This window comes from Maylandia zebra, linkage group LG7, assembly GCF_041146795.1.
Source record: "Maylandia zebra isolate NMK-2024a linkage group LG7, Mzebra_GT3a, whole genome shotgun sequence".
Classification (NCBI taxonomy): Eukaryota; Metazoa; Chordata; class Actinopteri; order Cichliformes; family Cichlidae; genus Maylandia; species Maylandia zebra.
In genome coordinates this window covers 49,609,164-49,636,384 of record NC_135173.1, presented here as the reverse complement: position 1 = coordinate 49,636,384, position 27,221 = coordinate 49,609,164, and the positions used below count along the sequence as shown (strand labels likewise).

At 41.0% G+C, this 27,221-nt stretch overlaps 1 protein-coding gene across 6 annotated transcripts in view; it reads right to left on the bottom strand.

The window, feature by feature from the left end:
• The window catches only part of sema4d (sema domain, immunoglobulin domain (Ig), transmembrane domain (TM) and short cytoplasmic domain, (semaphorin) 4D), a 41,270-nt gene that overhangs the window by 8,588 nt on the left and 5,461 nt on the right, over positions 1 to 27,221 (bottom strand). For 4 of the 6 annotated variants that reach the window (XM_076886570.1, XM_076886573.1, XM_076886572.1 and 1 more), the window contains exons 2-8: positions 24,855 to 24,969; positions 4,694 to 4,827; positions 2,298 to 2,443; positions 2,137 to 2,199; positions 1,750 to 1,848; positions 1,553 to 1,646; positions 1,280 to 1,396 (exon numbers count right to left, since the gene is read on the bottom strand). In XM_076886570.1, coding sequence (XP_076742685.1) covers positions 1,280 to 1,396; positions 1,553 to 1,646; positions 1,750 to 1,848; positions 2,137 to 2,199; positions 2,298 to 2,443; positions 4,694 to 4,827; positions 24,855 to 24,892 — 691 coding nt within the window. In that variant the 5' untranslated portion in view covers positions 24,893 to 24,969. Of the gene's footprint in view, positions 1 to 1,279; positions 1,397 to 1,552; positions 1,647 to 1,749; positions 1,849 to 2,136; positions 2,200 to 2,297; positions 2,444 to 4,693; positions 4,828 to 17,397; positions 17,457 to 24,854; positions 24,970 to 27,221 lie in introns of all 6 variants that reach the window. The other 2 variants (XM_012918785.5, XM_012918786.5) reach the window with 1 other exon arrangement.

Here is a 27,221-nt window from a genome sequence, read left to right as displayed (position 1 = left end):
GGCATTTCCTCTGCCTCCAGAGGCAATTTTTAACCAGCAGCATATGTCCTTCAATGCACATCCATAAACAAATATCTGGGACTGCTTCCATTCGTGCAATATCTCTAAAATTAGAAATATCCTGTCTCAGAGTGACGCTGAAAACCTAGTTCAGGCATTAATTACTTTAAGGCCTCCTTTTAAAAGGGAGTTTTTCCTTCCCACTGTCACCAAAGTGCTTGCTCATAGGGGATCATATGATTGTTGAGGGTTTTTCTCTGTATGGATTATTGTAGTGCCTACCTGACAATATAAAGCACCTTGAGGCAACTGATTTTGTGATTTGGTGCAGTATAAATAAAACTGAATTGAACTGAGTTATCACATTCACAAACCTGGGTGTCCTGCCTGGCGGAGTGACGACAATACCCCATCAGCCTTTTACGGCCAAGGGGTAAAAACTTTAGACTGCTCCCTTATTTCCCAGGGGGTTGGCACAGTGGATGGATGTCTGATTCTGCGCAGGGTTTATGCCGCATAACCTCCCTGATGCAACCCTCCCACTTACTTGTGACCCCCTGAGACTGTGTCTCCTCCCAGAATCAAATTGGGATTTTTCACAAGTAGGGTGATATGGTACTGTAAAAAGTCTCACTGTATTCCTAAAGGTGGGATTAAGAGTCCTAAACTTTGATTAAATAAGTATGTGACACATTTAAATCTGGCACACAGGATGGAGATAATTTGGGGATCTCCCTCTGGTGACGTGTAATGCTGTGTTCATATCAGCAACAATATCATAAAAGAGCCAAGGCCAGCTGTGTCACTCTTCATCATCATCTTTGAGCGTGTGTGTGTGTGTGTGTGTGTGTGTGTGTGTGTGTGTGTGTGTGTGTGTGTTTGCGTGTTAACATGGGAGCATGACAGGTTGATACTTCACTGGTTTGAGGCCTACTCAGCTTTGATCTGTCACACAGTCACAAATTGGTAGCCGTGTAGTTAAAAGCACTGCTGTGTTTTCTACACGGCCTCTAATTAACAAGAGGAAGGAGGTTTTTTTTTTTTCTTGGTGTTGTAGTCGATGTATTTTGCCAACCAACAAAATACATATGTGAAAGTGATGCTGCAACAACAGGTCAATAAACTGCAGCAAAGAAGGGATTAGATCAATCCAGATCCATTAACATGAGTCAGTGGCACTCGGGGGACATTTCTACAAGATGTTTTCTCAACCTTCAAAACACATTTTTAAAAGCTATTCTCCCAACAGCCTGACAATCGTTTAGTTCATTCAACTCACCATTAAGCCATGATGTGGAGTACTCTGTCCTCAGCAGAGACTGGGTTGGGGAGTATCTGGATATAATCGGTTCACTGCCTAAGAAATTATAAGCTGTCCCCGAGTACAGCACTCCATCTGATAGGAAAACAGAGAATAAAACATCAGAAAATTATTTTCCTTCTCTAAAAAAACCAAAACAAAACAAAGGGGATTGTTATGAATTTCACTGCAGCCATAACCAAAATAAGCACTTTATGAAATGAGATGAGAGAAGAGCTGGCCTCAACTCACCAGCCATGACAGTAGTAAAGCTTTGCGAGGGGTCAAAGGAGCACTTCCCTCTGCCGTCCTCGGGTTTACCGTGAAGTGAGAAGTTGCCAAAGTACTGAAAGAGAAGATTACTTATGAGATGAGGCGGCGGTGTTAATAAGTGAGTTTAAACAGTGAAGTACGGCGTCTGGGTAAAGAGCGGTTGAAAATTAACCTACCAAGTAATCACACTGAGGCTGAAAGGCGTGTGTGCCGCAGACATACAGCCGCGTGTCATCTACTGCTTGGAGCACTCGAATGTAGTTTAGACACTCCCTCTGAAAGAAGAGGGAACAAAACAAAAGGAGAATTATGACCTTGTGGTTACAGTTCGCCCGTCTAGAGTTAATGTTAGACATTTTCAAAATTAAATTACATAACTTCAGTTATTTAATTTTGTCTTTCAGAAATTTGTCTTTTTCTTTGTCATCAGAGTATACATTTTTGAACCGTCACCAAACCAGTGTTTTGGGAGGTCACACTGATCTTCGGTTGCCAAATTCTAATCAGACGGACAGAGCAGCATCCATGCATGCATCCCAGCATGTAAGAGCTGTTAAACTAACCTCTTTTGATTTTCCTTTCAGCGTGCACATATTCATAGATTTTTCTGTAACTGGCCACGGAACCTTAAACAAACAGGAATAAAGTAAAAAAATATTATAATCCAGATTATTTAAAACATCCCTCCACATGCATTACCATGAATCGTTTAAGATTTAACTACCTTCTTGTTTCTGACGCTCACATTCTTCTTGCTGAGCTCAAAGATGGCCTCCCTTGCTCCCACATACAGCGCATCCCTTTCTTCACTCAGCAGTAATGTGGAGTAGTTGAAGATGCCCGGCTCTGAAAACTCCATCAGATCTAAATCTAGCAGAAAAAAAAAAATCATCATAAACCATTTTTTTACTCAATAACATCTGTATTTAACTGTAGTCAGAATTTAATTTACAGCTGATATGGCTGATATGTTGAAATGAGCATCTGTACAGTAGAACTAGCTGCTTTGAGATATGGACCCACGCGCAGGCAAATAAATATTAACCAAGCCACAACAGTTTCAGCTTTCACATTCAGTCACAAGGGACAAAGTGCTAATACCCACTGTACACTGCTCTGTTTAAATTAGTGACTAGTAGGTGAACACGGTCGAACATTAAGTAGCTGAAGAGCGAGACGTTTCTTTGAAGGTGGAGCTAAACGGAGATCAAATGGACTTTTACTCATCGTGGACCCAGACACACGACTTTAGGTACATTGTTGCTGGACATTATCATTCTCTAAAACTGTCAGCGTTGTGTTTATGGTGTTTCTGTGGCCAAAAACACTTAAAAACAGCTTAAAGTTTCACTGCAATAAGCTCCTTATTTTGATTCTTGGGCTCTACTACAGTAGCTTTGCATGACTCACAGTGCAAACTAATCTTCGTTCAGTTTAAACTGTATTAGTGGAGCCTTTCAGTTCATCAACTATCTGAAACAAGTCGCTTTAAGCTCCTCCTTCTTTAGGCCAATTTTCTTCTGATTGGCTGCCCAATTAGAACAGCATGTGGCTGGCACTGCTGTGCTCACAGCCAGAACTGGTCATATTAAGCACAGATGAGATCCAAGAGAATAAAATCCTATGTGAAACCAAGCATTCATGAAGCAGTAAGTGAATAAAGCGCACTACATTTTTTACTTTATTTTATGATTCCCAAAATTTTAGAACTAGGCCAGGTCGCACACCCAGGCTTGTGTAGCTGTACTGAGCGAGGTTGTTTTCTCCCCGTCCTAATAGCTGAGAGGTTTGCTGGATGAGGACCTGGAACAAAACAGTGCGCTGTCTATTTGCAGTTTATGCATCAGAAGGTGTTCAATAAACCAAACGTTTCAGACCCGGTTTTGAGAGATACTCGAAACCGTGTGAAACTAAGGTGAAACTAAGATAACAAATACTGGAAACATTGGAAAGTCCGGTTGCTCTTTATTGCGTCATTGGCTGTTTTTGTGCACAGCTGTGCATTCTTTAGCCAGCTGAGTGAAACTAGGTTTGCAGGAATAATCGGGAATTATATGCATCCACACACACAGGAGAATAAGGCAACACACTTTAATACACTTTAAAGGGACTCAAGTGTACACATGTAAGCAGGAACATTAACCAATGACAGATAATGAGGCCAGCAGAACACTATTTTCTGTGCTGTAACCGACCAAGTTGCATCAGTTCAGTCAGCAACGACAAGTGAGGCTAACGAAAGGTTTTAAAAAGGATGAAAGGAAGGATCCATGGATGTATGTATGGGCATTCTAGCTGGAGATACTGGCAAGACAAGTCCCTTGTATCTTGAAAAAAGGCCAAAACAAAAAGGGAAGTCAAATTTTCTGTTACAGAGTCATCAGGACACATCAGCGTTTACAGTGTGGTCAAAAAGGCCCCAGACCACCTCGTAAGCAATTTTTGTGATCGCATTACAGTGCATCCCTACAGCTGCTTAGCACTTATAATCACATCTTAGAGTCACACCTTTGTGCATCTCTGGGTACTCTGCATTAACATTATATAAATGAAAACTCTCATTACACTTTGCGTTGTGATTGATGGGAAAACCTGGGGGGAAGAGTTTGTGTTTGGATGGTTGTGCCAGGTGCAAGTGGGCTCATGTTGCAGGTGCCAGGTCATAAACACTGCCACCATGAAAGCAAATACCCTCACTGACTGACTGAAACAGTGACTGTGACCCAGCGAATTGAGAAACATGGTTAAAGGGTGAGCCGCGCTTGTTCTCTTGCAGAGACAGAGTTACTTGAAGCTATTTCTGTAAACGGCAGCTTGCAAACAGCTTCTGCCTGACACACACACACAAAAAGGGATCCAACTTGAGGGTCTGTGGTGAGGTTGTCTCAAGGTAAAATTAGGCGACAGATGTTGACGTCTTTGCTTCACAGTAGATTGCTAAGTTATAACAGAGCTGTGATATATTAGAAAGTAATACAGAGAGTGGAGTTTGAGTTCACCAAGCACTGAAGTGAATGATCTTTATCACGTATTCGTGTTTCAGACTAACAAGCATTACATTCTTACATTCTCTGATTCTATCATAATAACCAGCCAGCGGCATGTTATTTCACGCCTTACCTTGATGTCTCCAGGAAGTGCGAGGCACACCGTGGGGCCCGTGTGTGGAAACCTCCAGGAGCAGCCCCAGAAACACCCCCAGCACGCCAAAGCCCATATTAGATTCTGATAACTTTGGAACTGTGAAGTTTCCTCTGCAGGGACACACAAAGACAGCGAGTAAAGCCACGCGCAAAAACCCGTTCTGACAAAGCATTTCATCACATGCCACAGACAGATCGTATCAAGCGGCACAGATGCTAAAAGGGAACAGGTGTCAACTCTAGTTCCCTCCCGCTAAGCTATCAGGGTTCATCCTCACACACAACACAAGCACACAAACAAATCAGAAATCAAAAATCAACTTTGACAAAATGATTCGATCACTTGTTGGCAAATAGTTGCAGCACTTGAAAGACTTTTTTGTGCGGTTAAATAAAGAAGAACAACAAATGTGAAGTTGAATGAGCTATCAGAGGAGTCAGTGAGGAGGAGACAGAATGAAGAGGCTGCACACGATCTAATATGACTTACAGTAACAGAAAAGTTTGTTGTTGTTGTTTTAAAAATAAGCACAAAACCACAGACACACACACCCTATCCGGAAGATTAAGGAAGAATGCAGTGTGTGATTTGGTGTGAATTACAGTTTGACATTTTCATTTGTTGTTGTGCGCAGACGGACGTGCCATCCTGCACCGCGTTATTGTTGAAGACTCAGACAGGTGTATCCGCTTGCCTCGGGCGATGATGATGATGATGATGAGGAGGACGACAATGACCAGACTGATGACAGCATTCCTGGCAGCTACCAGCTCTTATCAGATCCGGATGTTCTTTTCCATTTGTCAATTTGGAGATCGCTGTGATCAGTCTTCCTCCTAACAGCTCAGGCCTGCTGCTTTCACCTCAGGATGAGCCTGATAAAGCCTCCATTAAGCTGCTCTGTGTGCCATTTACGTAAATGTAAACGTTTCCAGGCCTGTCTCAGGTGGCTGACACTGTCACATGAAATAAAGCCAAACAAATCATATTTTTGTGTGCAGCTCTGAGCTTTGAAAGTCACACATTGCCGCCGCTTCTCTTCCTTGAAATGCTGTGTCATGTTAGCATAACGAATAATACTCTGGTGTGTTCAGTCTTTTTGTTGGGATTCTTCCTTCAAATCTGAAATGGTTAATATCCTACAGTTCAACAAACCCACATTTCAAAGTTGGCAGTTTTAGGTCAGCAGCAAAGCTGGGGTAAAAAAGCAAAGCTTTAAAGCTTAAGTAAAATATTAAAATAAATCTCTAAATCTGTTCTCAATCCTGCTTGTAAAACACGCAGCGATTGCCAAATTTACTGCTCTGCAGGGGACAAAACGGAAAAAAAAAATGCAAGATTTGAGGTCAATATTATGACTGCCAACCAAACTCTTTCTGACATGAATGGAAGCTGGTTTACCTGATTTTATTTTATAAATATTAACACGGAAACAACATTACCTCTCAAAGTGATTAACGGACATAATGCAATTGCAAAGCTCAAGCACCGGAGCCCTGTTGGCGGATGGGCGCGTGCAACTCGCTGGTACCCTGCTTTGTCTCACTCATTTAACCCTTCTTTTACATAATTGGAGCAGACTGCTTACTGAGGCCTGCATTCCCTGTGTTATGTTCAACTAAAGCCAGTATTGTTGTAGTAAACAGGAAGCAGGTGGGTCAGGTGCTTTGCACAGTCGTCTCCTACGGAAGCGTATTGATCACAAAGCCGGTTTTTCTGGTTTGCACAACGGCACGATGAATGAAGTGGAAGCACCCATACAACACCGCAACAAACAAACCAAAACCAAAATTAAAAAAACGGGTGGAGTAGTCACGCATGGAATGCGATTAAGGGTTATCAGATGTCTCGTAAGATAAGGATTAAATTTCAAGTGAATACCCACAAGGCGCCACTTTGAGCAAAATGTGCATAAATGTTTTATTGGGTCGTTTGTCCTCATTTTAGACCTTTTAATTAAAATGATAGAACATCGTTTAAGCTCAAAGAACAGATAAATCACTGTCAACTACCTTTTAATGACCTACAAGCACCATTATGTCACATTCAACTCAAATATAGGTTAGTAATTAGTTATTCGGGGGAGGGGGTGATGCATCATACAGCAGCACATACAGCCAATCAATGGAGCCCACCCCCAGCTGCAGAAAAAGAGGCAGGATAATAACTGATTATTGATTTGGTTTTAAATGAGAACAAATGGCCCCAGAGGCCATGGCCCTCTTAATAATAGGTCCCCCCCCCATTTTTTTCGGGGGGGGGGGGGGGGGGGGGGGGGGAGGTTTCCACCAACCTAATCTGGTAAAGATGGAATTCCATCCCGGCTTCAGGCATAGCCATGGACTCCACTCTGCTAAAGAGGGGGTCAAATACACAAGGACCTATTGTTTACTGAAGATGAGAGTAGCCTCCACTCTACTCCCACTCCACCACCCCCATCACATCCACATCATCACTGCAGAGCAGCCAACAATGAACAGTGAGAGAGAGAGACATCACTTCTCCCTCTCATCCCGGTCTTCTACAGCCTTGCCAATGTCTAAATGCCAGGGCAGCTTACCCACGAGGAAAGCCCAGAGCCAAACTAGTGTTTTCAAAGATCACACAAGCTCAGGAGCTCTGGATGCATCCCATTAAGATAACACAAACTGCTGGATGAGCGCAGCTGAGACTGTCTATGTTCGACCAAAAAGGACGGACATAACAACAGTGTGAAAGGACGAGATAACAATGCTTAATCTGTGCTGAAGACCCCAGGCACGCTGAATTTTTGGTTTTTGTGCCTTTGAAAGATATCCTCTCATACCAAATTCCATAAATGAAAGCCTCCAAATACGTTTAATGCTCCATCTGTGCATTCCCGATGCCGCCCATCACTATTCCGAGTCAAAGGCAAAGTTTAAGCTTCAAAACCCTCTGAGAGTCAGTGTTACAGTAGCAGAAAGCGCATACTGGCAGCTACTCTCTCCTGCTTTGAGATTTAGAGGAGTGGCCATACTGGCCGGGGATATTTAAGACTGTTACCATGCTGGCAAGTCTCTTTGAGGCCTTTGTGTTCCCCTCTCAGCTCCTTTGGCTGGGCAGGGAGGTTGACACCTGCTTGGGGCCTTGGGGTTCCCAGCACTGTGCTGTTAAATGGGCACTAATATTGGCAGGCGGCCCACTGAGAACAGAGAGGCAGAAACAGAAGCTGAGCATATCTGCAGTGTGAACTTTGAATGTCTGAGCAAAAGTAAAAGGAGAAGAAATAACAAATTCAAGTCAGTTTAAATGAAAGTAAAACGTATGTTTGCACTTCTTTTAAAGGACCAAAGATGTGTAATCTTATTTAGCTGATTTATTCCGTTTCTTATTTTGCTTAACCCAATCACTTGAGGAAAACAAGCTGCAAGTTTTTGTTTTTTAATTTGTGTGTTTAAAGTGAACATTTTTAAAAACTGCAGTTCCTCAAAGAGCCACTCGAACACTGCTGCAGTAGTGAGTCAATCTCTATACACTCCAATGTTAAAGTAGTCAACATTTTTTGTCTGTAGAGCAACTTTTTGCATTGACAAAAAGTAATGCATGTAGACGTCCGCTATCAATGGGTATGTTAACAGAAGAAATTTTTTTTACTGCCATAGTTTTGTGAGTTACTCACTCAGTGATTGTGAGCGATAGATTCTGTTGTGATCCGTGTCTGAGGTGGAGCTGAGTCAGCAAAGACCCCGACTCATCCTTCGTGATCGATTTGGAAGAACAGGCTGACATCTAACTCTCTAATGAAACGGTAGGCCGACTTGTCACGTAGCCACACATGGCAGCTTTGCCACTTGCCGCTTCATTTCCAATGCAGAGAGTGCAGACAAGAGGCTCCGCATCCTGTGAGCAGAGAGTGGGGCAAAGATTCAGAGCGCAGTCGAGGGTGACGTGAGGGAATTGGACATTCAGTGCCTGCCAACAGCTCCAACTCCTCACTTCTTTTTCCCCTCTTTGCTGGATCTATTTCCATGCACTCACCCATCATCAGCATCAATGCACAGAGATGCTCTTCTTCCTTTGCCGCAGGACGTCAAGAGCCTGCAACTCATTTTTTTCTGCTCCGTTTGATGCCATTACACCAATGTGCCTAACCACGCACAAAAACTGTGTAATGGGAAATGTGCTCTAAGTAGCTCATTTTGTGAGGAGAATGTCTTTTTTCAGGATTCAGTATAACGCCCCATCTCACAACAGTAAAGAATCCTTCCAATAATTTCCGGACCCAGAACACTTCTAGCACGGGCCAATCTCCAACTCCAATACTCAAAAAGCTGTGGACTCCAGTCCACAACTTTTCAAGTAATGCCACTAACAGACAGTGAAACAAACAGAACAAACCAATCACAAACCCTTCTTGGCAGACGTAATCAGCAGGACCATCTGTACAGTATCCACCCAGCTGTGGGAATAATGATAACGCAGCACTAAGAGTGCATGATAACGAGGCAGCTTTGCACAGGGCTTGCTAATAGACCTGCCCTATCATTTTATGTCATCTAGCAACAATGGGATGATCGTAGAAGAGAAGTTATTGTGCATTGTTGTGAGGATGACCTCATTAAAGCAATGGGTGATGTCTTCAACAAGTCACAGTTCTCACAATTTGCATTCCAATCTTTCGTCATTTTTTAGATTAAACCGCATCGGTGACCTATTAGCTCACCACACATTATCCTTCACATATTATTGCACATGAAATGACTAATGTGACCTTGACCTTAAGCTTGAGCGAAGAACCATTAAATTATCACTGCGTGCAAGTTTGATTAAAGTCTGATCAATACTGCAGGAGAAGTAGTGAGTCTTTCAACCTCTTTTTTTGGTTCCAGCAAGAAAAATGTAAAAAATTGTTTCTCTTCTTCTCCTCTTTCAAAACCATCTGGTTTTCTTTATGGCCGAGGTATTTCTTAATAACTTCAGCTGTATGTTGTCGTGCTATTGTGAAACATATTTGTATTTAAAAAAATAAATAAATAAAATAAGCCAGAGGTCTTGTATTTGAAACAAAATACAGAGACCACAGAGGATGACACACTGATGGGGACAGACGTCTGCTTCAATGTCATTTACAGATTAAAAGGAGTTTAGCAATAGATGTGGCAGAAACACGAGCTTGCTCACATGCACACATGATAATGCCATCCGTAGGCATTAAATTGCTCCTATTAAACCTGACAGGGACCGTGGGGCCCATCTTAAAATACTGCCAGCTGTATCTGAGTTTTGGGTTGCGTGAGCTTCGCAGGCTGATGAACCGATTTTGACATTCTGAGATGGCCAAGGCTTTACAGACACGCTACTGGCTCCAGCTGACTATTACGCTTCGATCAGATGATCAAAGATATATTCTGTCCCCTGTTTTATGTTTTCCCCACACTAATGGGAGTCATCTTAAAAGACTACAGCACTGATTCAGCATTACAGGGCTATAACAATCTTATTAAAGATGCTTTCCTTGTAAAACATCTCGCGCTTTAAATATATGGACTGTTTTTTACTGAATTTATATATGGACATTTAAACTAAATAAACTAGAGTTTATTTACTCTGGTGCAAATCGGTTGATGAGCTTGTTAACTTGCATCTTTTTTCCCTGAACTGGTTTCCACGTGAACCAAAATGAGTCACTACCAATCACGTGAAAGCATTCAGTCTGCTTATTGGCCATATTGGCCAGCTAAATCTGCAGCCAACACCATGTACTCGTGTCACATCAAGATTAGATCAAGGCTGAACTGCTCTGGAGTTTGTTTGGAAACAAAGATGACCTCCAAAGGGTATCGGTTGTTTTGGTCTACTGAGTGCAATTATCAAGGTCAAATCAAAGGGTAAAAAACAAATCAAGGTAACAGTTAATACAGGTTTGCACTTGTTTGTTTACTCGGGTCTGAATCAGTTGAGGAGTTTGTAAAGTTGTACCTTTTCCCTGTGATATGGTTTCTTTTCACACAGAGAAAAATTTCCAAGCGAACCAAAAGGTGTCACTATGAATTACATGAGTACATCCAATCCATTAACTGGCCAGATGTGTCTGGGGCGGCAGCAACAGAAGTACAATTAATACACAAAGACGGCGTTCTGGGCTACTGGAAAACATGGAGAATGTCCATTATTTCACAGCTAGTTGCTAGCCTATAATGACCTTTGCACACCTACTCTTTTCTATTAATTTGAAAAGTTGAAATAACAATTCACGTAATGTCAGGATCTCCATTTTAATTATGCTGCATTTGTAATGTGGTTTCATGTTTGTGGGCTTTCATGAACATTTCCTGATTCCATTTTTATTTTTTATTCAGGGAACTAAGGTGTGTGATTCCAATTAACTGAAACAGAACTCCTGTAATTTGTCACATTGTATCCGGTCGTTAAGTCTGACGTCACTAGCCGTGTCTGGGCCTAAACTCCGCTGCAGGTTCATATATCAAACGATCACTATGGCATTACTGAGAGTTGAAAAACTGTCTAAAGTCTTTCATCTTTAATAAAATGATCAGCGTTCTGCTCTACCAGGTGCAACAATTGAGTTTAACATCCAGGCATCCATGAAAACGGAATTTATGACATTTAACGGAGTTAGAAGTTAGCAGGAAGTTAGCTCGCTAGCTTCTATCTGAATACAATATAGCATGTCCTGACTGCGGGGTTTCGGAAACAAATTAAAATGTACAGCTCTGTTATCACTTCCAACATAAATGAAAACAGAAAACTAAACAGCAGTGACGTTTGTAGGGTTACTGAAGTTGGGCTAGCTGGTATATAATGATGCGCTACGTGACCGCTAGCGACACAGCTATGCTAGCATAATATAAACAAGCTAACTTTTTTTACACTCAATAAAAGTTAACGTGAGTGTTCTCGTGGTCAGGAACAAATGTAATCGCATGGCAGGATGCTGTAAAAGGACCAAACTTCAGCCAGGAGAACAACTGAGATAATCCATCCACAATACGAGGTTAGTCATTCATATACTGCTGCATGGGCTGGGCTGTAGTTACATCGTAAGGTTTTAAAAACTGAGCTTAAATAAATGATTAGTGGTAATAAAAGCCGAGGGAGGTCAACAGTGATCACTGACTGTTTTAGAAGTTTTTGGAGATTAAATAGAAGAAAATACATAACATTAAACATGTTAACAACACAAAAGCCATATTAAACGCAGACTACTTTAGACCCAGAAGTAGGGCTGCTCAATTAATCGAATTTTAATCACGATTACGATCTGGGCTTTCAACGATCATTAAAAATGACTGAGCCGATTATTAGCCCCTCCCTCATGCTTTACTCTCGCGCTGCTCCATGTGGCAAATCAAGCGCACTGCTCTGCATTTCGAACACGCGTCACAACAATTAAGAGGACCCGAGGGAAGCTCGGAAAGCTAAGCAGAAGTTATTTGGAGAGGAGTGGACTGCCGTTGGTTGAAAAGGGAGGTAAAAAAAAAAAAAACTTAAGTGGTGTGGAAACATTATGGCTTCGCGGAGTCAGACGTGGATCAAGTAGACACAGTGTGTAAACTTTGCTATGGTGTCGTAGCTGCACCACAGAGCAACACTGCAAAGTTTACATTTTTCATTTATTTCTTATATTGCAAACATTTGCACTGTTATCAGTATTTGCACACTATTTTATATTATTTTTTAAAGTCATTATTCAATACATTGTTATTGTTAAACCTTTAAAGCCGGTCAGAGCAGCATGCTCGTTTTGTGTAACTATTTTTAAATCCCTGTAGAACCTGAACGCTAAGCTAGCACAATAAATATTTTTCCATATGAAACCGGAGGAGTTGTACTTACATCTTATGCCATCAGCTTGTCCTCGGTCAAGCTTTGCAAAAATTGCATAAAAAGCGCTTGCAGGAACAAAAACATAATATTCCAGAAACACGCTTTGCCGATCCGATCAGCTGTTCTTAACACTTCCCACATTGAAAAAGACCAACGTGAACTATCGCAAGTGACGTCATTTTTGCGGAAAATGTAGTTTTTTACTTGTAGGCCTTAGAACTCGAATTGCACTGCTGGAAATAGTTTATTTTGATGCACATGCATATTCTTTGCAAATTTGCATCATAGGATTTGCATCATAGGATTTCTTGCAACTTTTTTGTATTTAAAGTTTTGAGGGATAAACCTCTTAAATTTCTCCAAGTAGAAATATATGTAAAAACAAAAACGATTTTCAATTTTTTTTGTAGTTTATTGCACTTTTTTGCAATTAATGTAGTTACTATGGACTTAATGCATACACATTTTTAAAATATGGGCTATAACAGTTGTATTGATGTATAGCAACTTGAAATGCTCCCACAAATGGCACTACAGCATGTAAAAAAATAATATAAGCTCTGGCGGACGAAATAAATATCGTCAAATAATCGTGATCTCAATTTCAGTGAAAATAATCGTGATTATCATTTTTGCCATAATCGAGCAGCCCTACCCGGAAGTAGGATTCGTCACGTCATCACTGAACAACCGGATTAAGTTAATATGAGTGATCCTTTATGTTTATAGTTATTACTCAAAGTTAACCCAGCTGTTGTAGCTCACTCCTATAAGCTTGCCTTATTTTTCTGAATTAATTAAACTTTATTAATTTAGTGTATCCAGTATCCATTTTACCAATAATTCAACTTGAACTGCTGGTTCTCAAGCTAAGATTTGTGCTTGTCAAAGTGAACAGTCAGACATGTATGAAGTATTGCTCCACCAATCCTGCAAACAGACTTTGATGTGATTAACTTGGATGCGATTTGCTTAACTTTTCAGGATAAATCAGCACAGCAGTTCAAGCTGTAGTTATGGTTCAAGCCATCTGGATTTCACTGAGGATTGACTTCAGCCTACAGCTCAGACTTACAAAGCCACCTAGTAAAAGCCCCATTAATTTAACAAAGTCCTCTGAAAGCCAGTGAACAGCTGTACGACCTCTGCGGCACAGCTGACTATTGGTCATATGGGAGAAAAAAAATCATCTTAAAACTGCAACAGATGATACAGCAGTCACTCTACATTGTCCATGGTGATCTCACTGGGATGTGCTGGGGGGGGGCTTTAAGATCAAGGATTATCAGCAGGATGTATCAGCAGGGTTCACTATATCCATTTACATTAAGACTGAATGTTGACAAAGTGTACACTGTCCTCATTTCTGACCAAAAACAGGCTAAAAACCCATAATTTCTGGGTTTCATTTAGTTAAACAAGGTAGAATTAAATTCTAGGTAAACCATCGATGACAACCCAAATGTCTAAATTGAGGAAAAGAGCTTGTGTGAAGGCAACACTATACAGGGGACGCAAAATGGAAACCCTCCTATATAATTACTAGTTGTAGGGCCCCTGTTGAGCTAGCCTGTCGACCTAAAGTGGCCACAGCAAAGGCAAATGAGGGGTCAGGTCCAGTAAAGGGTATATTTAGTCTGCCGATGGCAAGCTTTTTAAAAACAACACGCCCTTTCCCTAAGTCACATGGCTCTGGAAAAACTTCCCTATAAACATACAGGCAAGTGAAGTAAGCTAACTAGAGGAACAAGGATTACTGTGTGGTGTTCTCTGTCCAAGTACTGAATGTGCCTCTGTAGTCTAACATGAAAACATAATCACCAGGCTCTTTTTCTTTTAATTAAAAGGAGGGAAAAAGTGGAGGAGTTTTACTATTGACATCTGTACTGGCAAAAAGAAAAAGGAACTTCTGGTGATCACCAAGAGAATATATTACAAATCTGAAATTTGCTGTTTTTTGTCATTATTTACAAGTGTTCAGAGTTTGTTTTTTTAATACAGCAATGGTAATATTATTGGTACACAGTGCAAAATACCAAACTATTAAGAAATGCTAAGTGCTGCATTGAGAATCCATCTAATTTTTTAAGTGTTGCCACTCTGTCTGAGGTGAATAACTTCAATCTATAATATAGTTTGGGGTCACACAGAAGCCACCGCTCGCAGTAAAATCATAAACCTTTCACTTGATGTAATTTCCTTGAGGCTGCTGTGATGGGGCACATACTGTGAGACTATTTTGGGAAGCCCAGCTGAAGGTCCCAAGCTCGTGAATGGTAGTTGCATTGGTTGTAGTTTAAAAGAAACAAACAAAAAACCCCACCTTTTTAAAACAGCACCCAGAGTGGGATACTTCTCTGCAGCTGGATTTTAAATCAGCTAATGTTAGCCAACATGTTAATGACTTTTTCTGTTAAGTGGTTAAAGAGTGCAATAAGGTAAATCCAAAACAAACAAACAATCTTCCAAATTGCAGTTTCCCACCAGTCAAGGAACATTCAAAATTAGCTGTAAACATCACTGAAACCTTGCTATATTTTCTTCCGCCTTTAAAGAGGACCCCTTTCTCTTCTGCCTCTCTCTCAAAGCACTCTTCAGCAGGCACTGATTTCACGGTGGTAATTTTGGCCCGGCATAGACAAAACCCTCCTTTGGAGTGCTGTGTGAAAACTCATCCCATCGCCCACAGGATGCCACAACACTAACAGTGTGTCCTCCTGAACTTGGCAAACCAGTACATAAAACACCAATTTCACCGTTTCCTTCGCAGCACTCGGAGAGGGATAAACACGGAGCCAAGAGAAAAACTTCAAACTCCTCTCACACCAATTTCTCGTGATCTGGCCTGCAGAATTAGGTCAAGTGTTCACTTCTCACAAGTGGCGCTACACAGTTTACAGTGAAAGTAGCAGATTAAAAATAAATCCAATACAAAAGGTCCATTTGTCACCAGCTGACTTTAATTATAACAAATGTTTAAATATTCAACCGACCGCCATACGCCCCCTGGCCTTATGCACACTGTAGATAGTTTTATCATGTGACTGTTGTCCTATCTAAAGTATACATATAACATAATAACTGAAATAACAATAATAAATAAATGTATAAAAGAAACATGAACAAGAGGAGCCTACAGAGCTCATTTCGGAAAAGCAGTGTGTTTGGCACAACAGTGCATTCAGATCATAATTCTGATAGCAAAAAGCTGCCGAACAGGACAGGATTTAAGAAACAACACCCCCCCACAAAAACGAATGTTTTCACCAGCCAAAATGGATTGTAACGCTACAAATTCGGTAATAGATCACAGCTGATTTAAAACTACCTCTACAGGAATAAACTACCATTTTAATGCATGTCTTTGGTGAGCGGAACATTTGTCAACACTTTGCTAATCAGTCCTATTTCTGTTAAGCACTTTTGGTGTTGATCACAACAGCTGAAAGAGGTGCGGGCTGATGGCTGCGGCTGGAAACTGCATTATGTTGATAGGCCTCGAGCTGCTGAGGGGGAAAAGCAAACATCCCACAGGTGTTCGGATTCTTTTCATAATCGAGTGTGGCTGAGCGACGCATCCTGTACTGACAGTTTGCTGGGAGCGAGGCTCCTGTGACTTCACTCCATGCTGCCAGCTGATGTTTTCAGACTTTATCTCGTCAGGCCTCCCTACCTGGAACGCTAACTTTGTGTATTTTGTGTACGTTTTAGAGCCGAGATGAAATTGCGGCGATTGTGGTTCAAACATTCACTCTCACATTTAGCAGTTTCTTAAGGGAAGTGGTTTTCAAACAGTCTGTCGAGTCTGCAACCACTGCAGGTGGAGCAGGGACGAGCAGAACGAACGAACACTGAGTGAGGAATTTTTCAAGAGAAAGAAACATTTAATTTCATGAAAATTAAAAAGAAAAAAAATGAACTACTTCTTTTTAGCTTTGGTCTCAGATTATAAATGAACACGTTTTAGCTCAAACAATTACTTACGGGTCTGTAAGTAACAAAAGAAGAGTTTATTCTTGCTTTACTGGTTTTGAGACGAGAGAAAAAGACGCTATGGCTACTAATTTTAGTATACCTGCATCTTCTATCCCATTTGGTGATTCTGCTGCTCTTGCAAACCGTAACCCCACAAGCTCAACACAGCTTTGAAAGTTGCTTAGAAAGGTAGTGAAGCTGGGCACGCTAGCATTTAAACATGCAGAGCACCAAAACAACACTTCTGCTCTCCTGTTCAAGTTTCAGAAAGTTGATAAAAAGACACCACCCTCCAAACGCTTTCAGGTGCCAAGTTTCTGTCTATCTTCAGCCACCCGGACACCACTTTGGCATATGGAGAAATTCAAAGCTTGACAGACCTGCCGTGCCTAGTTACGGTAGCTAAGCTGTGACTGGACAATTGCTGTCTGGGGGGGCCTGAGTAAAGCCAGAGTGAAAAGCTAGTTGCATGTGTACACAATACCCGTCACTACATGCATCATTAGATAACAGTAATTAAGGCAACGCAGACCGATAACTTGCTTCCAAGCAGACGCAGAACAGAAGAATCACGACTGGAAAAGCAAAGAAACACCGAATCTCATAGAGGAAAGCACAAGGGAATGATGGGTGGGGGAAAAAAGGAAGTTGCAAAAACAAAAGGATTCAAATCAGAATCAGGCTGTCCAAGTGAGATCATGCAAGGGAAACGCGCGCACACACACACACACACCAAAAAACAGTAAAGCCCCAAAGTGGTTACAGGGGAAGGGGGTTGGAGAAGGTTGGAGAAGCATGCAGCATTCGTGTTGAAGCCTGCAAGCCAGCGAGCAGTGCAGTGTTGGTCTGCACAGCAAACAGGGAGGGGAAGGAGGGAGAGGAGTTGAGTTTCTGACCTGTGAATCCTTAAAGGATGCGACGCTCTTCCTCCGGAGAGAATTATAAAATTCTCAAGCTAGGGAGGGGGGGAAGAAGACAGAGAGATCAGACATGACATTCATGTAGTGTGTGAGAGCCTACAAGAGGAAGAAGGTTCAATGTGGCTAGGTCTTTTTTTTTTTTTTAGACCATGGTGACACAGATATAGTGATGATTCAATGCAAACCATGTTGTATATTCAGAATGACAGTAAATAACATTTATAGAAAGATGAAGCAATAGCCACACACGCACACACGCGCGCACACATGCGCACGCACGCACGCACACGCACGCGCGCGCACGCGTGTGGATAATCATTTTTTAAAAAGACAAAACAATTATATAACAACTTAAATATCCACAAAGACTGTATTATCATGGTGATATCATATTAGAACCAATAGTGAGCGGCCAGTTATGACCATTAACCTCAGCTAAGGTTCCACTTCCTTTCCAGCCTTGCATGTCAAACAACCACATGTAAATAAAGAAGTATTTGCTCTTCCACACTGAATTTTATTTGCTTTGTGTGTGCTAATCTCATCCGTCACGGCCAAGCCTCAAAACCTTATAACTTCTGTTCTGCATAATTTCTAAAGAATCATCACTTTAATAAAACGACAAAAATGTTTAATTCTGCATCAGACAAAACGCTAAATTAAATCTGTTCCTTTAATTTCATAAGTTTTAGTAAAGAAATTTAAGTCCACAGCTTTCAGGCTGTATTTTGCCATAGCAGTGCTTTGAGGTAAATGCTACAATGCCATACAATGACAATGGCCATTTTCTTAGCTTAGCATGTTAACACTGAACTGTAAAGCTCAGTAGAGGCTCTTGGGAATGGTATTAATTCTGTGAATTAAAGAAAGACAGAGGTTCACAGTTAAAACACCTTAATCTGACAATAAATGTGTACAGGACTGTGCAAAAGTCTTGAGCCACCCTTGTTTTATGTTTGTTTGTTTTTTTAAATTTTCCTTCCAAGAAGCCAGATTTTGTCTTTGATTGATTGATTTTGTCTTTGGACACTGGCTGCTTTTTCCCCTCATTTTCAGACGAGTCCTTGTATCGCAGCACTTTCAAGGAATGTTTTTTGTTTGTTAAGCCACTTAACACTGACCTCTGAATCACTCAAGCATAAAAAAGGCACCTAACTCAAAGAACCAGTGTTGTCTCTACACATGACAATTTAGGAATCTTCAGGCACTTTGTTACCAGCAGCCTGTTACAAAAAGCACGTCATCTTCAGTTAGAGCTGAGAAAAATGCCAAAGACGAGGTACTTTTCTTGGTGTGCAACCTTTGAACGAATCTGAGGAAACTGAACAAGCAAGAAGTGACAGGCCTCAAAGCTACACACATAAAAATAAAAAAATAATGTCACACTATCTGCAGCAGATGAACAGTATCTGAAAGCCACGTCCTTAAGAAATAGGAAAAAAAATCCAGCAAAGAACAGTTTGTGGAAGAGCTTTGGAATATCCTTCCAGAAACCTGGGGAATTGTTCCTGAAGAAAGTTAAAAGAAACTTGAAGAAAGCTTGCCTAATCTGTTTTACTAGAATATATTAAAACATGAGTGCCTTAAGACTTTTGCACAGTACTTTAAATAGAATTCTAGGAGCAGTAAATGTACACTAAAGGTCAACCTTTTGGTTATGCTTCATTGTCTACTTCGTGAACTTCTTATTAAAAGCTAAATTCTTAACCCATCTGCTTCCTCTGGACTGCGTAGCTGTTTGTTGTGCTGCCACTCAGTGCATCAGATTGTTTCAAACGTTACTAAAATCCTGGTCAGTACTTTAAAAAGTACATCAAGTATCCTCTAAACCACTAGAAAGAACAGTCAAAGTAGCAAACAGTGAAACTCCACAGTTGAAAGAACTGTAGAAAAGTATTCATGAGGAAAAACCCTGAGCTGATATTTTTTAAAGAGCTTATGAAGTTTCGCACAGTCTCAGCCCTGGTGTTGTGCATCACTAACGAAACATAAAGATAACACAGACATTAGGGAATAATATGCAGCCAGGTGGAAAATTATTTCCCTTTTATTTTTTAGTGCATAAAAATACGATTTTTTTAGTCTAAAGAATGAAAGTAGAAATCTTCTTATTGTCCCTGAAACAGATGGGTGGGCCTCCATTCACAACACTTTCCAGTCGGTTCCCTCGCACCGCTTCTCTGAGCAAAATGAAAACAGGCTGAATTAATTCTTCCTACACGAGTAGACCAGCTTTATTCACACAGTCCTCTAAACTCGGCTTAGAGTTTCACTTGCTTTGACTAGAGTTCAATATGTGCCTCTGGGTCCGTTTCAACAGGTTCTTAAAAAGAATCAAATTTCTCTTCAGAAAAAAAAACGCAAGAAAATATCGACAACACAACAAGGGGAAAAAAAGACTAAAGCTGAATGGACATTGTTGCTGGAGAAGTCCCAAACTATCTCAGAACAAGGAGATAAATGTTCCCCTCGAATGAATCCAGGTCAGCTAAATCAACCCAAATATGCAGATTCATTAGCATTTGCCTGGTAAGTTACTATAATGGAGGCCCCCTACACTACTGTATAAAAGAATAATCTGATTATGTTAAGCAGTGACGACTACAAGCATGGCTAGTTCTCTGATCGCATAAATAAAGCTTTAGATTTGCACGAGCATTGCCAACATATTATTGCTCTTTCTGGGTTTGATATTTGTTAAAGAGGAGACCACAGTATTCTGCAATGGGGTGGGATAGGTCGGGCAAAATTTAGTCTGCTTGACACATTTTTTTCCTCAAGTAGAAATTTCTCTCCTCTTCTTCCACTCTTAACTAATTTTCACTACGAGACCACCAAACAGAAAAAAGCTTGTATACAAACGAGCGCTGCATCGTCTCCCTGACTCTCTGACAGCATCAATGGAGAACTGGGAATAGATGACAGACGCAAGATTGATGAGCCGAAGGCCAAAGGGTGCATCCCCCTCGACATCTTCAGGAAGCGCTTTGACTTGGCTTTCCTCTGCTCCCACAAAACCCTGTGACAGCTGATACAAAGTTTTTAAACCGTGCACCCACAAACCTCAATGACACAACTGACACCACGCCTTCACATGTCTCAATTCAGGATGTTGAGACTGGGCGCAAGCCGAGCCAGTGCCCCGAAACATGCCCTTGGTGACACAGCGGTCTGGAGAACGGACGGAGAGGAAATGGAAATGTCAGGGTTTTTAAATTGATGAGTGGACTTGAATGAGGATGGGGCTAAAGTGTCCTTTTGAAGACTCTTCAAGCCAGAGCAAACGCTTTAGTAGCCCTACTTCAGGAACTCAGCTAATGGTAAACATACTGACCCCACTCTTCTGTGACACCCGATTTTCTCAGTTTGAACTACTGTTGGAACGTCTTGTCAAGATCTCTCTCCCCGTTTGGTAACAGTAATGAATTCAGGAACTTTGAAACAAATACTTCCTGGATGAACTCTCAGATTACACTATATGGACAAAAGTACTGGGCCAAATGGCTTAATCTTTGAATTTAGACATTTTCAGTCCCACTCCCACAGGTGTATAAAAAAAATAATAATCATACACTTAGCCATGCAGTCTATCTTTACAAACATTTGTGAAAGAAAAGGTAGTTGTCAAGAGCTCAACAGACTTGAGCGCAATACTGTAATGGGATGCCATCATCGCAACAAGTCAGTTTGCAAAATTTCTTCCCTTCTAGTTATTACACAATCAACTGTTATTACACAATCAACTGTCTGTGGAAGAATTTCAAAAGCCATGAACTGTCAGATTGTGCAAAAGATACAGAATGAGGTTTGCCAAGTGTGTAAAAACTGCCCGTGCTCTGTTAGACTCATTAACATTGGCAAAAAATCTGTGCACCGGGATCTTCATGCAATGGCTTTCTATGGCTGAGCAGCTCCTGTAGGTGTAATGTGGCCCAGTAGCTTTTTTTTCTCCCCCCACATAGTGCATGTGTCATAAAAGTTTAAACTGGCAAGAAGTTCAACGAGTAAAAAGTTCAAGCCAAACCCAAAGTTGTATTTTAAGTATCTCAGATGTCTATGGCATGCCTTATCAGCTTTAGTTCCCATTCATAAAAGTACACAGTAACTCTCCAGTCATGCAAGTGGCTTTTGGTGAGTCATCAAACAAAGTTTATTAGGTTACACATAGGTTTGGCACAAAGCTACTCTGAATAGCTCCTTTCCACATGCTAACATATTTCCCAAGGTAAAAATGCTTATTCCGAGCAGTTTGGTATGTTTTTCTGCTAACATTTGCAATTACCACAAAGTGCAGCTGATGGAAGTGTTATTAGTTTTGAAGTATGTGATAAATCCAACTGGTGGGCAAAAAGGAAAAATGAAGGGATCATTAAATTGGCAACTGTTCATCCTGAAAAGGAAACAAATTTCTGCGCAAATTTATTGTCAGTTCATCCCACAGTTGTTGAAACAATTTCCTCAAACCCACAAATGTCACCCTGGACGGAAGGTCTGGCCATTTTTTAAGTCATCAGGATTCTTCTTCTGAACTTCATCGAATTGTGCACAAACTTCCACAAGCAAAGACCAGTATTATCCCCTGTTTTATTCAGGTGGCTGGAGGAAACTAGAAAACATTTAATAATAAATATCCAATAAAGAAGTCAAATTGCAGAGTGGTGTGCCCTTAAATATCTTTACTCACAAGGCTGCAACATTTAGCACATTTCTGGTGCCACTGTGGTTTTTACTGTAAGCAGCCATTAAGCATATAACCAGCTTGCATCCTCACTCCCCTGAGACTGACATGATTACACACATGGGGCCTAGACACAGATAAGCAAAGCGCATAAATAGACACCACACTGTCAATGTGCATGTGTCAACCTCGTGCACATGCACACTGTGCAGCTACCATTACTGTCCATCTATAAACATCCAAAGTTTCTGACAAGGCTGTCAGCAAACACCACCACAGGTGGGGGATGGAAGGAAAATGGTAGCAACAGAGGGAGAGAGGGAAAAATGGCTTTGCTAAGAGAGAGAGAGCAAATTCACACAGTGGTTGTAGAAAGGGAAGAGAACAGATGCGAAGGGCAAGGAAAAATGAGTAGGAGGAATCTCCTTATGGAAAACAAGACAGGAACAGTTACATAAAGAAAGCGGATAGTATGGTTTGAGGGCTTAAGGAACAATGCTTTTTTTTTTTTTTTTATCTTGCTGTCCCCATTTTCCTTAAAGACCAGAGGCACCAGATGGAGATGCAATTCCCAATGAAGAGCTTACACTCAGCGCACTTCTGTCTGTATCGGAGTGTGTTTGAGGCACTGTGCTTCTCTTTGTCCTTCCTATGTGATGTAATATATTCAACCCTGATGCAACTCTTTTAAGAGGGAAAAGAAAATAGGTGAAATTCCTGTTTACTCAATATACACAGAGTGAACAGAACATAGACTCTAGACTTTAGCACACACACACACACACACACACACACACAAAACAGTGTGTTGTAAGGGATTATGCAGGCTTGAATTTAACCAGGAAAAAAAAAATGCCTCCAAGCACCAGGGAGCAAATCTGGCTTTAGAACCTTTCCTCATCCCAGAGCATCCTGGTACCAAAGGAAAATCCAGCAACTGAAACATGTTTGTGTCTGAGGATACTAGAGCAAATGTACACATGGATAATCAGCTTCTGACTCAAGCAGAAAATCTGATTGGAAAACACAGATCAGAGCTCTTCGATTAAACAAATGCCAGAAAATTATAAATAATCCAAAAAACACGTTTCCAGAGGCCAGCTTGACTTTGGGAATACCAAGTGGAATGCACACATCTGCAGGAATGTCCACTGGTATCCAGCTATGTGTAAATGTTTGCTCATGAGTGAACTAAGAAAAAAAAAGTGTGTGTGTGTGTGTGTGTGTGTGTGTGTGTGTGTGTGTGTGTGTGTTGGAGAGAAAATAAGTGGCCATCTTCTTCTGCCTTTGTGTGAATCTTAAGTAGACCCATGTTGAGGGAGGCTTTGTTCGCCGTCACCATCGGGGGGCACGTCCTCCAACTTTTCCCCTCACTTCCTTTCAACATAACATTTATCATTCATCCCAGTCAAACAATCATCCTACAACACGGGCGAGCATCTAGCACACAATAAGCTACCCTCCCACCACCACCACTTTCTGGTTGCTGGGATACCTTTCATCCAGCTTGTCAATATCATCATCTCTTACTTAGAAACTCCCCGTTCCTCGCTACAATTGATTCCGTGCAGCAGAGGCTTAATAAAAACTCTGCCACGTCTTGTTTTCAAAATAAAGTTTCCAAGAATATCTTCTCTTCTTTATACCGCATCCAAATCATTATAAAAACGTCTGGCTCGGCAAAAATTGCAATGCATCCTTGAGGGAACCTTCTAATTTGCAAGGGAAATTCCCTTCTGGGGAAATATAGGATTATTTGGATTTACTAAACTAAATGCATATTTTAAGCTGACATTACAGAGCGCCAGTGTTAACCAGGGAAGACACCCGAAGGCCTGCTTCATATAAAGACAGCGTGATTCACCAGATCCACCCCTCCCTTTTCCTGTTGCACTTTCAAAAGGGTTAACAGGTGCATTAGCAATAAGTGGAGAGATGCTGGAGTTGCTGACCCACAGCTAACAACATAATCTTATCAACTGTACTCTGTGCATATAACCCTCTGTCGCTTTATAAAACAGAAAGAGAAATTGGTAAACTCGAGCACATAATAGTTTGGGCCTTGTTTGACCTATTTTATGCAGTTTTTGTGCGCATCCCTTTCAGCTGACTGACCTGCACCACTTATTCCGCCTATAATGATTGCTGACAGCAGATTATTTTTCCTACTGCACCCAAATTCTCTATAGATCTCTGCAGATCAAATCCAACAAACACTGGAGTGAGAAGCAAAGGCCAAGTGGACAAAAGAGACAAAAAGGAGACAGACAAGTATAGATAGAAACCTGCAAAATGAAAAGGGGGAAGGGAAACAAAATGAAGAACACAAAGAATAAGCAAAAGAAGAGGCAGCATGAAAAAGGTTGAAAACCCTTTAAACGACTGTGTTTTGTGAGGGAAATAAAGAGCTGCTAGCAGCAACAGCAACATACCAGCACAGCGAACGAAAATGCAAATCAGCCCCCGATGCAAATGACATACATCTACAGGGGCCAAGCAGACTGTCTTTTTACCAACACTGCTTACCGTAAACCACATCAAACATCTCTCTGCGCTATCTGAACCCATTCCTCCTTGAATTCTGCACGGTTAACACACTTACAGGAATGCCTACAAGCTGGTGCAAAGCAAAATAACCACAGGAACAAGCATCATCTGGTTACTTCTCACTCAAACAAAACGCCTGATTACTGTGAGCTCTTTGCACGCCTACACATGAACGTGCTCTCCAGAGAAATAACAATAAGTCACTTACTTGTCCGTCATCACGTCGGCTAGCGAATACTGATTCATTAAATCTTCTTTTCACGTTCCTTCACACAGCTGAAACGGTTGAGCGAGACGCCCGGGGCTAAGGTCGCAGTACACGTCTACAAGAGAGGTTAAAAAAAAACAACAACAACATTGGGTTAGAGTAAATCATCGGAAATGAGAAAAACAATCGGGTACCCGCAGTTCCTCAAATGTTCCTCAAATGACCACTTGGGGGTGACTCCAAGCAAGTTGATCCTTGTAGACTCCCAAGATAAAATATTTGACATTACACCAGAAATAGACATGTTTATAAAAATGCTGTTTTGGTCTATCGTAATCATTTCACACCCACAACAAACATACTATAGTTGATTTTCTTTTTATATTTATTTTAAATTGGCATGCCGACATGGGCAAGATAACTTGCTGCATGAGAAGGTGATTTTAGTGAACTTGAATCCGGCACTGTTGTTCATTTGTTGATGCCAGAGGTCAGAGGAGAACTGCCAGATTGCTTCAAGCTGATAGGAAGTCAGCAGTACCTCATGAGTACTACTGATTACAATCAAGGCATGCAGACGAATGTCTCTAAATGCACAATCCAATAAACCTTTAAACAGATGAGCTACAGCCTTAACTCTAGTTTCCACTTTGTATTTATATAGGCATTGAATAACAGCTAGCTTAACACTTTGACTTGGTTTGGTCACTTATCTCAATAAAAAACAAAACAAAACTGACAACTGCTAACCTTTATAATAGTAATTCAGTAACAGTAATTCAATGGGTGACACCATATATAGTCACCATTTCAGAAATGTATTCAAATGTAAGATGTGTTTTAACAGTCAATTAAAAAAAAAAAAAGAACTGCCATCCATTTCAGATGTAGCAAAATTATGTAATTTAAAGACACAGCTATGCATTTTTGACCAATGACATCTTCAGAATATTAACAGGCATCTCAGTTTCTCTTGGGTGAAAAAGTTCAGCACATCTTTGGCTCCAAAAGACAAAAATTTTGTGGAGAAAATTTTTTTTAAACCCCAAAAACCATCTTACATGTAGTCCGTGCTGGGGAACATCTGACTTTTGCAGACACACTTGACTTGCTCACAATTAGCCAAGCAAGGCCTGGTCTGTTCAGCTTTACTGTTTCCATAGCTACCAAAGCATCCAACCAGCCAGCTAGCTAGCATAAATAGAGTGCACCAAGGAGCCCACCGGGTAGTGAACAGACACTATGAATCAGTGGGGCTGGTTATAATCCAGGATCAAAGGATGAATAATTCATCAATCATCCTTATGAAAAGGTCAAAAGATAATTATCAACAAGGTGTTAAAAAATACCATACAAATCTATTGAAAAAAATGTTTAGATAATGCCCCTCTAATGATGCACATTTACATATGCACATAAATCATAAATCAGCAGATTAACTTTGCTGCCAGGATTCTGAATCTGAAAGTTTAATAAGCTGATCAGATGAGGCGTATCCTGTCTGTGTCCCGCTGGCTGATGCTCCATCTCCAAACCTGGCATTAGCTCCTCAGCTTATCTGACCTTAAAAGATTATGATAGCAGCACATCAGATTTATAGATTATACTCAGTTATGTGTTAACGTGACACAGATTACAACCTGCAGGAGTGGGACTTAGCTCCTGTAAGCAGATAAACATTAAATACCAATTCATATGCAGCTAAATGTGCATGAGGGGGGGGGTGAAGGTAAGGTCTCTGCCCCACCCAATCCAATCGTAAATCAGCCTCAAGCCCAGAGGCACCAGTAGCAGCCAGTCAGTGAGTGGACAGTGGCTTTTCCTGCTCCTTTTATCTATGCAAACAGCTACTCTTCACCTCCATCCTGAACTCTAAACTTTACATCTGCCATCCATCTTTTTTCCCTCTCTGATGCATTGATTTCCTTCATCACTCATACAGATGTTCACTGAACTTCAGTCCATCTTGTGCATTGTCTGTATACAACCAAGTAATTGATGGTAATCAATTTAGAGGCCATTTCCTCTGCTCCCTCAGATGCTGTTGTTATTGTTGTTGAAATTATTTCCAAAAAGGATAAATAGACTCCAGAACAAACAGAGTTGTCGCTGATAATTCTGAACTCATCCATGACACCAGGATAAATCTAACGTCAGCTTTCCTTCCAGTATTTCCAAAATAACATTTTCTTACAACACTGGACTTTTCCAAATATGCAAGAGGCCACAGTTTTGCACAATGTGGCAGACACTCAAGTATGAAACTACCTCGTGCCCACTGTGGTGCTGGACCCATTTGGTGTTTTCCTGCAAAAGCGAGGAGTTCCTTACCCAGAGCCCCAAATTACACCGCCTTCTCCTCCTCGT